Genomic DNA, 13035 nt, shown 5'->3' on the forward strand with positions numbered 1-13035 from the left:
TTCCTCTTTTAGCTTCTGGAGGCCCCTTAACTTGTGGCTGCTTATCTATGTCTCTCCACCTTCATGTACTCATCTTCTCTCAACTATGTGTGTGCAAATCTCTCTCTCTCATTTCTCTTATAAAGAGACCAGACATGAGATTTCAGGCTCACCCTCCATTCTTAACTAAATATGTCTGCAAAGACCCTACTTCTAAATAAGGCCCATTCTGAAGTTCTGAGTAGACATGAATTATGGGAAGACACTCTTCAGCCCTTTATGGTCCTCTTTCACATCTTCCTGTCCTTACTTCATGATTCTTTTTCTAATGTGTTTTATCATATAAAGTGAATTTGTTTACTGAGTATTTCTGATTGATGTGTGTTCACGGGAGTTCCTGGGACTCACAGTGGGTTGTTCCTCATGTATTTTGTCATTAAGCTGAGACCCTCTTTTACAGGACCCCTTTTCCTGGAAGGGTCCTACTGGGTCGGGAGCTTCACCCAGAATAACTGCACCTGCTCCTGCTCAGGACCCTCCAGATCAATCGCCTATTGGGCACTGACTGTGTTAATTTTCCAGGTTGGAGTTGTTGGATCTCAGGGATCATGCACATTTGGACCCAAACTCACAAGAAAAGAAGACCTGAAATTCCTATTCCTCTTGTGGAAACTTAAAAAAACCCCGCAAAACTCGTGTGGGGCAGATGTCAGCCTTGACCATCCTCTAGCTGAAGGGCATAGTTTTTCCTTGTCTACCCTTGCTCCAAGGCTGTAGGCCATGTGGTCTTGGCTTTAGGGAAGTGTCTCAGCTCCAGATTCTTACCTTGTGCCACCCCAAAGCCTCATTCCTGACTCACGCGAGGATATGAATCAGCCTCCAGTTAGCCAGGCTTAATTCTCCCTTCTCCCTCCTCCTTCCTACACCCAAGCAGCAGTCACATCAGCTCTGCCACAGAAGACTCATGAGATCCTTGAGCAAAGCATTTAATCCTGCAACTCTTTCCTGCCTTTTTGCCTTGTAATTCTAACTTGTCTTGACCTCCACATCACCTCCTCCAGGAAGCCTTCTTGGATCCCACAAGCTCCACCTCTCATTGCTCCCAGATTGATACTGCTCAGCCTTTACCCTGTGGTAAGCAGTGATTGTGGACAGGTCACTACAGAGTCCTGCATCTTATCTGAGCATCACAAATGAGGTGCAGAGTAACAGAGGTGTTGGATAGGCCTGAACGCCAGAGAAATACGTTGGATTTTAGCCGTGAGTGATGATGCCTCACTAACATTTTCTACGGTTGGGCCACTCAGATGCCCAGATTGGAACTGCCCCTCCGGTTGTTAGGAAGAAAATGAAATGGAGGTCAGTGAAGAAGCAGTGCAGAATGCAGTGGTCACGTGGAGCAACTGGAACGTGCATACATCACTGCTGCTGCTGCTGCTAAGTCGCTTCAGTCATGTCCGACTCCGTGAGACCCCATAGACGGCAGCCCACCAGGCTCCCCCGTCCCTGGGAGTCTCCAGGCAGGAAAACTGGAGTGGGTTGCCATTTCCTTCTCCAATGCATGAAAGTGAAAAGTGAAAATGAAGTCGCTCAGTCATGTCCAACTCTTAGCGACCCCATGGACTGCAGCCCACCAGGCTCCTCCGTCCACGGGATTTTCCAGGCAGTGTACATCACTGTGGGTGTGTAAAAGCTACACTCAAGGGTCTGACAGTTTCTTATACAATCAAACATAAATTACCCCATGACCCAGCAATTTCAACCATAAGTATTTTCTCAACAGAAATGAAATCTTCCTCTACAAGTCTTATATAAGAATGTTCATTTATAGCAGTTTTCTCATAATAATCCCAAATTAGAAGCAGGCAATATATCAGTCAACAGGGGAATAAACACAGTAATATAGTCAAACCTAGAGTATTACAATACAAGGATGAACTATAAACTACACAAAACATGGATGCATCTCAAAAACTTTGTGATAATTGAAAGATTCTAGAAACAAAAGAATACACACAGTATGGTTCTGAGATAGGTTAAACTAATCTACTATGCAGATCGAAAGTGGTCCCCTCTTGGGTTGGGGAGGTGGATTTACTCAAAAGGGCATGTGGAAACTTTGCGGGGTGTTTATATTGCTCTATATTATAACAGTAGTTTACAACACATTGGTGCACTGATTATCTTTTGATGGAAAATGAAATTCAAGAAGTTCTCCCATTCTATAAAGTGTTTGATAACATTTTACAACAAGCAGTATCAGGATGTGTATATGCCATCTTTTGATAGTGTTTTAAATAATGGAACACTTTATAACAATCTGTAGAAATTCTGTTTTTCCAAATCTGCAATTTCAGTTTTTGCCCTTTCATCTTATCTGATATTTCATCATGGCAAGATGAAAATAACCTGAGTGTCCATCAGTGGGTGAATAGAATAAGAAACACACACACACGGAATATTATTCAGCCCTAAAAAAGAAAGAAATTCTGACATCAGCAACAACATAGATAAACCTGGAGGACGTTACACCGAGTTGAAAGGGAGACACAGAAAAACTACTGCAATTGCACTTATGTGTGGAATCTTAAAAAACAAACAAACAAAAAAAAACAGATTCACAGAGGCAGAAAGTAGAACAGTGGTGGGGTAGGGAGGTGGGGAAACGGGGAGGCGTTGTCAAAGAATACAAAGTTGTAGTTCAATCCAGGGCTGCTCCGATGCTGTAGTTTGGGAAAGAGACAAGCAGGGGAAATTAAATGCCCAAAGAGGCTACCAGATCTTTCTGAACCTGCTTCTCTTGATGCCAAGGGAAGTCACTGCTCCAGATGGACAACACAGAGAGAATCCTAAATTTTTGCTCCCTCAATTATTCTGTTTGGCACATAATATTAGGAAACCCTACTTCTTTTGGAGATACAAGAAAGCCCCTTGGAAACATTTCAGTTTTTCCAGTACACAATTCCCATTGAGAATATGACTATCCCAGAAATATGCACTCACATACCCTGGAAACATTGCATTCTATTACAAGGCTGTTACAGAACTCCTAGAACCCATCTCCCAGGACATTAATGGACCCACAGGACTCAGGTTAGGAAGCCGACCTTAGAGGTAAGTCAGGTGATTCCTGCACTACCTTCTTCTCAGGTGTGGGTGAGCAGAGTTCTGGGCTCATACTCAGGGCTCCCCCTTGTGGTGCCCCCCAAATGCCCGAGGTCCCCAGATAGACGAGAGAGTCCTCTGGAGGCAGACCAAGAAGTCTGAGTCCTGACAATGATACCTGCACTCATCTTCAAGGTCCCCTTTTGCTTTTATGACTCAGGAGTTCTGGGACCCGCATCACAGGACGCTCAGAAGGTGACTACTGAAGCCTTTGGGGAAGGTGAGGTGCTATATTTTCCACTATTGGGATTAAGCTGTTTTAAGAGAATGATTGCAGTCTGGAGTTCGCATCCTTAGGAGATGATAGGGGAAGGGTACTTCCCATAGAAGAAGCCAGAGCAGGGGGCACAGAGCAATGTTTATGGGAGAGAGAGCAAGTAGAGTCTGACAGGGACAGACATGCACAGTCTTGGGTGTCACATCAAGCACTTAGGACTCAGTGGGAAGCCATTGTTGAGATGGAACCTGGGGACTAACTTTCAGTTATAGAAAAGCCTCTGGGAATTCCCCTCCAGATAGGAAAGTGGCAGATATGCAATGAGCGGGGGGGAAGGGGTCAAAAAATGAGAGAAGGACCGTGAGCTCAAACTCACAGGCAAAGATGGTCCCCCTGAAGTCCCAGGCAGGGGCAGGTGTGTGCTGAGAGCTGGGAGCTCACTGGGGTGGAAGGGCCCAAGGAAGCGGGCTGGACACTAGGAGCTGCAACCACACAGGGGCCCTTCCAACTCAGCACCTGCTCTGGACCAGAGGCTGAGGACCTGGGTGAGCAAGGCCCAGCCAGTCCTTGAGAAACTCTTGATTGAAGGGAGGGTGACCCGTGACCTGACCATCAACACTTCTGGTGGGGGGGGGTGTCCACAGAGGGGAGGACAGGTATCTTGAGCAGGGACGGAGGACAGGGGGCAGGCAGGACACCAAGTCCGAGTGGAGGGTATAGGTATGTCTTAGTGGAGGAGGCAGGAAGGGGGTACTGGGGAGGGAAAAGCCTGATCCCTAGTCTGAGGAGTGGAGGAGGGGGGCTTGTTTGGGGAACAGGAATGTGCAGGAGGCGGGGAATGGACCTGAATTTGGGCCCTTCTGCTGGGCTTGTGGCACCGGGGACCAAGGGCAGAGTATCAGCTCCTAGACTCACTGAAGATCCCTGTTCTCAACATGCTGAGCAAGGAGCACTCTGGAAACATCTGTGTCCATGTTCCCCGGGCTCTGGGCTCCCTGTGAGAACTGCTTGAAGCCAGGCCTGCTTCAGCACCTGCTGAGACTACTGTATCAGAGCCCCTGGAGACTCACTGCCGACCCACTTCAGTCCTGGTCTCACAGTGTAAGCAGGGAAGTCCTGGGTCACATGGTACCTGGATTCAGCCTCCAGGCCCCTCTCAGTCCTGAGTCTGCAGGACAACGTGCTGGGACACGACTCCGTGGAAGATGCCAGGGCAGCCATGGAGCTCTACCGCATCTCCAGGAGAATTCGAGAGCAGTATGGCTGCCTGCCTGGTGGAGTATCCCACCCCTGCCCGAGGACTAGATCCTCATCTTTCCAGAGCAAATATCCCCTTGCTTTTGGAAAATGCTTTTTTAATAGTAAAATGGTTCCATATTCTCTCTACTCCCTTGGATCCTCCTCTTTTTCTTTATTCTCTCTGAGTCAAGTGTTGGTGGACCCCACCCAGCACTGAGAGGGCGATGAACACTTGAGCCGGGACAGGAATACCCTGAATCCTGTGGGCCCAGGGAGCAGACAATGTGACGAATCAATACCCCTCCCTCTGCTTCCCTGTTCCAGTTCCATTTGCTCTTGGGACGGGGGCATTATATCCTGGGGGTGACACCTGGCTCAGAGGTCCACTCATCCCATTTTGAAATTGGCGCCCCAGCACTGGGGAGCTTCCAGACAAAGGTACAAGAGGAGTGATGGGTGCCCCCTGCTGACCTTCAGTACCTCATCCCTCTGTTCCTACAAGTTCTTGGGCCCCGTGCACAGTGAAGGCCAAACAAACTGAAATGTTGAAGTTTGGACCAGAAAAAGGTTTATTGTAGGGCCATGCAAGAAGACAGGTGGCTTGTGCCTTAAAAAACTCCCTGAGGAGTTTCAGCAAAGCTCTTTTGAAAGCCACGTTGGGGGCAGGGAGTGTCGTAGGGTCTGTGATTAGCTCCTGCACCTTTCTTTGATTGGCTGATGGTGGGATAGCAGGGTGGTGTCACAGAGCTGAACTCTATCGGCCCTTAGGCTCCAGGAGACCTGGGGCTATGTGCTTCTGGTCATCAGGCAGTTAACCTCTTCCGTTTGTTGGAGAGGGGGTTGGTTTTCACATCTGCAGAACATCTCAGGAAATGTGCATCACCTACTATTTATTATCTAGAAACTTCAGAGAGGAGCTAAAGCAGAGGATATCGGGGAGGGGCCTGTCCTGGGAAGATCTCATGGGTTCCTGCTCACTTATACTTCCTCTCATTTATAAAAAGAGGGAGCAAGTTAGTGGACTCTGGAGTCTGGAGGAACTAGGATAGAATCCTGGTTCTGCTAGCTGTGTGACCTAGGGTGAGGGACTCAACCTCTCTGTGCCTCAGGTTCACCCTCTGTACAGTAGGGGAATGTAACCATTCATAGGGTTCTCATGAGATGTTGATACAACCCCCAAGCACCAGGCCTGTCATAGATCAAGCAGCCACCAAGCGTCTGTAACTGTGATTATTCTCTGCACCACAGGCCCACCTAGGAGACCAGTCATCCTCTGCTCCAGGGTCCAGCCTGTGAAGAAAGGTTGTGCGTAGTGTGTGGGGAGAAGGGTCCAAACTAGAGTAGTGACTGTGAATTGGAAACAGTTTCTGAGTTGTTTTTTAATCTCTGCCTGGGTCCCATTTCAGGTTCACTGAACCAGAATCGCTGGGGTTGGGCAATGGGGTTGGGGCAGAAACCTGCTAGTATTTTGACTTCTAGAGTTATTCTTTTCTTTTATTTATTTAGCTGCATTGGATTTTTTTTTTTAATCTTGTGGGATCTTTCATTGCAGCACATAGACTCTCTAGTTGCAGTGGACCCAGTTGCTCCATGGCGTGTGATATCTTAGTTCCCTGACCAGGGACTGAACCCATGTGCCCTGCACTGCAAGGCAGATTCTTAACCACTACTACCATGGAAGTCCCATTCTAGAGGTGATTCTGAATGTTAAGACATTGGAATCACCCGAGGAGTTTTTCAGCACCCCAGGACCTGAGCACCGTGTTCTCACAGTTCACCAGGGGCAGCATAACCTGGGGGCTCCTGGGCCCCACCCCAGAATTTCTGATTCAGCAGGTCTCAGGTAGAACCCAGGAATCTGCATTCCCAACAAGTTCCCCGCCTATCAGCTATAAACTGACACTTGCCATCTACCTCTACAAGGATTAAATCATGTGCTACTGCAGCTGCTGACCTTCAACACCCCCTAAAAGGAGTTCAGGCTGGAGAGCAGAAATGAGGCACTCTGTGCTTGGGGTACTGGCAGGGCAGGTCTTCAGACAGATATTTTCAGGAGCCGATTTTATGAGCCCAATTCTTGTACCTCCTCATATCTACAAAAGCACTAAATCCTTCATGGTGACCACTGTTCTGCGTGACTAGCAAAAGCTTCATGAGACTAGCTGGAACCTTCTGGAAAAACATGTGCTTGACTGCACATATTCCCCCTTCATGAAAATCATAGATAAATTGCCTCTTTGGAGCAGTTTCTCAGAGCTACCTGAGATCTATCTCCTGGGCTGCAGTCCTCATTTTGCCCCAAATAAAACTTAACGCACAACTGCCATGTCCTTTTTTTTTTAAATTCGACACCCTCTACCCCCTGCTGATACTCTGTTGCTGGCCTGGGAACTGCGTTTGAGAAGCACTGCTGGAGCATCAGGTGATTATGCTGTGTCATCATGGATAAACCACTGGCCTAGGAGATGAGCACCACTGGGGGGACTCCTATCACCATCAGCCTCACCCCCATCTCTCCCTTGGCTGCTGTTCATGCAGAGAGGGCACAACCCTGCAGGGCGTGTCCTAAACAGCCCACTACATGGATGAGTGTCTCCAGATGAGATTAAGAACCTAAGGGATTCATTCCAGGCCCATCTGACTCTAAACAGACTTCTGTTTGCTTCCTTCCTTTCGCTCTTTCTTCCTGTTTGGTTTGCCCACATCCTATTTTGCCTGTTGCAAGTAAGATGTTGGCCTCACCCACCACTTTCTTTAACTAAAGCAGTCTGGCATTGACCTCGGAGAGACAGCTGTGAATGGTCCTGATGAGAGATCTTAGCTTCCTGCCCAGGAATTGAACCTGGGTAGCCTGGATGAAAACTAAGACTCCTCGCCACCAGGAGCTGGAGGCTAGAATAAAAGTGGCCCTGCTCTTTCCCTCGTTTGAAAGCAAGAACGTTTCAAGAAGGCAAAAACCATAAAAACAGGTACACAGTTTATTATTAGAGACACAGCATAACGTGTGGGAAAACACACAGAGAAACAATTTTTTTTAAGTCAGAAGGAGGCCAGAAATAGACACTTGGAGAGGAGTGCAATAGGAGGTGATTTATGTTGCTTATATAGGATAATCCTTCAAGGTCTTTGTTTACGTTTGACCAAGATGTGTATGCAACTTTTTGCTAAGATGAATCCCAGTGCAGAAGCCTGTGGGTGCATGTCCACACTTATTATGGGGTGCTGCCCTTTTCCTTTTTGAACTACAAGGAGCCTTCCACATATGTGCAGATGGGGAAGTCTTCCTTGACCTTAGGAGTGGGAACTTTTTCTCTGCTTTAACAGAGCTCAGCTTTTGCCACTAGCTTTGTCCTTGGAGTGTCTGGGTGAGAACAGAGCTTCAGTTTTAGCCCATCTGACAAACACCAGCTGTCTATTCCAGGGGCCCATCTATCCCCTACCTCAGTAATAATTTATGTCCTGTCCTTGGGCTATATCATTCTTTTAAATGTTGTGCTCTGCCGGCCTCCCTCCTTCCCCATCCACCCACCCCACACTCCCAAGAAAAACTTGAGAAGAAACTTTCCCTTTAAGAATAGGGTCACCCAGTAATTTTTACCACCCAGACTAGAAAAACAAAACAGGAAATACCCATCCTATCATCACCTTTAAGGCTGGCAGTGGCCATTACTTCTTCCTGCAGAGGCCTGGGGACACTAAGGCAGGAGGGCATAGGGATGCCCTTCACAAACATGCAGGCAGGTGTCTCCAAGACCATGAGATTTTTTTTGATCGTTTCTTTTGTAACCAAGCAGGACCCTATGGGGGCTTCTTGGACCAGAAAGAAAGTGTTAGTCGCTCAGTTATGTCCAACTCTTGCAACTCCATGGATTGTAGCCCATAGGCTCCTCTGGGATTCTCTAAGCAAGAATACTGGAGATCCCTCCCTCAAATCCTCTGCTTTAGCTCCTTTTGAAGTACCTAGAAAACACTATCTGATGCACATTTCCAGAGTTGTTTTACAGATGTGAAAAACCCTGAGTGAATGTGAGACCTTAACCACTTCAAGAGCTGGACTATAAAGAAAGCTGAGCACTGAAGAATTGATGCTTTTGAACTGGGGTGTTGAAGAAGATTCTTGAGAGTCCCTTGGACTGCAAGGAGATCTAACCAGTACATCCTAAAGGAAATCAGTTCTGAATATTCATTGAAAGGACTGATGCTGAAGATGAAATGCCAATACTTTGGCACCTGATGTGAAGAACTGACTCATTTGAAAAGACTCTGATGCTGGGAAAGATTGAAGGCAGGAGGAGAAGGGGACAACAGAGAATGAGATGGTTGGATGACATCGTCGACTCAATGGACATGAGTTTGAGTAAACTCTAGGAGTTGGTGATGGACAGGGAAGCCTGGCGTGCTACAATCCATGGGGTTGCAGAGTCAGACATGACTGAGCAATTAAACTGAGCTAAACAGAACCACTTCAAGACCTTGAGCACATAGCCCCCAGGCCTCCTAGAGGTAAGGACTGATAATCACAGCATTGCATAGGAACTCCTCACTATCCTGAGACCCTCCTCCCTTACCTGGCCTTTAAATATGCTGATACTCTTAGGGGAGTTTAGGGCTTTTGGACATGAGCCACCTTTTTCCTCCCACGACCCTGCAGTTTTTTATACTCCAAACTCAGACATTCCGCTATTGCTTGGCCTTACAGTGCATAAGGCACAAGAGCTTGCTTTCTGTTACACTTGTTTGATACCCAGAGAGCAGTTGGGATGGAAGGCATCCACCCCTGGCTTCCTCTAAGACACCCTCTAGGCAGCAGGTATTTAGTGAGCTTGCAAAAGTTCTGGAGCCAGTCTCAGGTGGGGCTGAGCAATCCAGGTGGGGTCTCAGAGTCCAATGTCCCTGCTCTAAGCCTCCTGCCCACTGGAAATTACTAACCCTGTGAGTTTTATTTTGCTTTTTTCAGTTAGAAGGGAAGAACACTGTATACCGCCCACCACAAGGGGACACAATCACTAGCTACCCACCACCACCCCAAACCACCCTCCACACACACACCAACTAAGGCACCACCAAGGGGACAGACACACTTTGGCAATGAGGCCCCTCCGGAGGCTCAGGGTGTGAACAGCTGCACAGAGGGCTGTGTGCTGTGGAGTCAGCACCTTAGGAGGTGGGACGGGGTGGTGGACAGGGAAGGAAGGAGTCTCAGGTCCTGATGGATCAGAAGAAGGAAAATGGGGAGAGATGGTCAGGACACAGGAGATGGGAAAGCCAAGGAAGAACATAAAAGGGCCAAAAAGCAGAAAATGTAGGAAAAATGAGAAAGAGGCAAAATAGATTGTGGGCAACCACACAGAACAGGAAGGACACAGAGCAGAAGGAGGGAAGGAAACAGAAAGGAGAGTGAAATGAGTGGAGAAGGATGTGAGGACGGAGAGAGGGAGCCAGGGAGACGACATCAGACAACATAATATCTCCATAAGTAGAGGGAATCTGGAGTCCGTGGGTGGAGCCTTTCACTGACCAGGCAGCTCGCGATCACCAGGTCGGCCACATAAAGCAGCAAGTTGATAGCTGTCAGAACAGCCACAGCCAGTCGCTGGTCCCAGTTGCACACGTAAGTAGTGAACTCATCTCTGCAGGTCATATCACTGGATCGCTGGGACTGGCCGCCCAGCTCCTCATTGAACTGATAGAGCGGCCAGAGGACCAGAGCGCTGATGTAGAGGAGGATGGAAAACAGGGTCAGCCCAAGCTGGGAAACGGGGAAGCGGATGGGCAGCCAGTTGTCACAGTAGACCAAGCCCAGCAGGATGGCCAGGGTCCCCAGGATGAAACAGGTGGAGTACACAGCCACGCACCACACCAGGGCCAGCTGGTGCTGGTACAGGGAGGTGTTGCTGATGAAGGCGAAGATGATGCAAGCCACAAAGTTCTCCAGCAGCTTGAGCAGGCCATGCACCGTATGCACATAGGTGATGATCCTTCTGGGCCGGTGACCCACCCAGGTCCAGAAAAATTCGGTCCCGTAAGCCACAGCAGCAATGCAAGAGAATGCTGTGGCAGTGATGGCGTGGTTCCGGGTGGGGCCCTGAGGCAAGAACGGGACGTAAGTAGTGGCAGAGATGATGGAGGTTGAAAAGCAGAAGAGGGCGGCATAGCAGGCGTAGTTGATGGGGAAGTTGTACCAGTGGAAGGAAAAGTGGGACCAGAGGTTACTACAGTATTCCACAATGATGATGAGGAGGGTCACAATGTAGCAGAAGCACCAGAAGAACATGAACCAGTTATCTACGCCCACCCGCTGAGTGCCCATGCTGGCCACCAGGGAGGAGGCCACGCCGGTGGAGAGCAGCTGCAGCAGGCGGATGGAGCAGCCCACCACAGTCCAGGAGCAAAGGCCTGGGGGTGACGACATGGCCGGCATGGTGGTTCAGATGGTCAAATTGGTCACTGTCCCGGGTAAGCCCTGGCCTTCGCTGAGGACCCACGAGAGAAAGATCCAGCTCCGGAGGTGGATTAAGTCAGATACCAGGGAAAGGCTTAGGGTCCTGTGATGGATGAGGCTCAGGATCCGTGGAGCTAGAACCAGTGGCCCAGACACCTGAATAACAGCGCAGCCGCTCCAGAATGATTCTCCCCACCCATCACCCTTGGCCTTGTCAGGACACTTGTCTTATCCCAAACCTCACAGCTGGGTTGGGTCTGGCACCAAACCGTGAACGTTTTTCACCTCTTTGTGCTGCGTGCCATTATCTATGGAGACACATGGTCCTTATCTGCAAGCCCAACCCTTCAAGGCTCTGAAAAATGTAGAAACTTGTAAAAAGTCATTTGAAACAAATTTGACCTGAACAGACATAAGTCAATCTATGACCTATATTTATTTCACTTAGTGTGAATGTTCAAAAGTTTGGTTGAAGAAACACTACTGCGTTTGATTGCAAGGTGCTTTCAGACCCCATTGTGGTGTGAGGTCATACAGAGCAGATGCAACATGCCACCTGCCTAAAGGTGAAAAATTCTGAATTTTGGAGTATATCTGACCCCAACAATTTCGTAAAAGGCAATATGGATTGTACTGCTAACTCCATTTTACAGATAAGAAAGCTAATGCTTGAGGGAAAAAAATCTCTACCCTAAGGTCCTATGCCTAGGAAGTGGGAACTTCAGATGAAAATGCCAAAGCTGTGAGTTTGAACCTTTTGTTCCACTGTGCACATGTCCTCAGGGCCCGTGGGTGGGAGCCCAGGACAAAAGCTCGGGACTCTGGGACCCAGGACCCACCTTCAGGGCCACAGCCTCCTTCCACAGCCCCCGAAGACACACATGTCCCAGCCTGTCCTCCCTGCAGCATCACTAGAAGGAGCTACCATCTGAGGGAAACAGCCCCACCTGGAGGAGGGCAGCTCCAGGGGTGAACAGGGAAGAGCCATGGAGTGAGGGCAAGGCCGTGGGGACAAGATGACATGGGAAATAGGAACTGTTGTGAATCCTCCCCACCCTGGGGAATTTTGCCTTCACATGTGACTCTTCCCCACATGGAAAGGGAGACCCCAACCCAGCATGACACCAAGGTGAGTGTCTTGGAGGAACCAAGAAACAAATATTAAAATGCCAGCTTTTTAAGCTCCAAAGCTGCCATCCAAGAGAATCTAACCCCCCCTTTTTTTTAATTTTTATTTTTACTTTATTTTACTTTACAACACTGTATTGGTTTTGCCATACATTGACATGAATCCACCACGTGTGTACATGCGAACACAAACATGAACCCCCCTCCCACCTCCCTCCCCACAACATCCCTCTGGGTCATCCCCATGCACCAGCCCCAAGCATGCTGTATCCTGCATCGGACACAGACTGGTGATTCGATTCTTACATGATAGTATACATGTTTCAATGCCATTCTCCCAAATCATCCCACCCTCTCCCTCTCCCTCTGAGTCCAAAAGTCTGCTATACACATCTGTGTCTCTTTTGTTGTCTTGCATGCAGGGTCATCATTGCCATCTTTCTAAATTCCATATATATGTGTTAGTATACTGTATTGGTGTTTTTCTTTCTGGCTTACTTCACTCTGTATAATTGGCTCCAGTTTCATCCATCTCATCAGAACTGATTCAAATGTATTCTTTTTAACGGCTGAGTAATACTCCATTGTGTATATGTACCACAGCTTTCTTATCCATTCATCTGCTGATGGACGTCTAGGTTGTTTCCATGTCCTGGCTATTAGAAACAGTGCTGCGATGAACATTGGGGTACATGTGTCTCTTTCAATTCTGGTTTCCTCGGTGTGTATGCCCAGCAGTGGGATTGCTGGGTCATAAGGTAGTTCTATTTACAATTTTTTAAGGAATCTCCACACAGTTTTCCATAGTGGTTGTACTAGTTTGCATTCCCACCAACAGTGTAGGAGGGTTCCCTTTTCTCCACAC

General features: G+C 48.2%; 1 protein-coding gene across 1 annotated transcript; it reads right to left on the minus strand.

Moving 5' to 3' along the window:
- Positions 1-7560: 7560 nt before the first annotated feature.
- On the minus strand, positions 7561-11226 carry LOC101120869 (myeloid-associated differentiation marker-like). Its single transcript, XM_012098443.5, has one exon. It carries the CDS (start codon positions 11019-11021, stop codon positions 10053-10055), a length of 969 nt encoding a protein of 322 aa, XP_011953833.3. The 5' UTR covers positions 11022-11226; the 3' UTR covers positions 7561-10052.
- Positions 11227-13035: the final 1809 nt, after the last annotated feature.

This window comes from Ovis aries, chromosome 18, assembly GCF_016772045.2.
Source record: "Ovis aries strain OAR_USU_Benz2616 breed Rambouillet chromosome 18, ARS-UI_Ramb_v3.0, whole genome shotgun sequence".
NCBI classification, from domain to species: domain Eukaryota; kingdom Metazoa; phylum Chordata; class Mammalia; order Artiodactyla; family Bovidae; genus Ovis; species Ovis aries.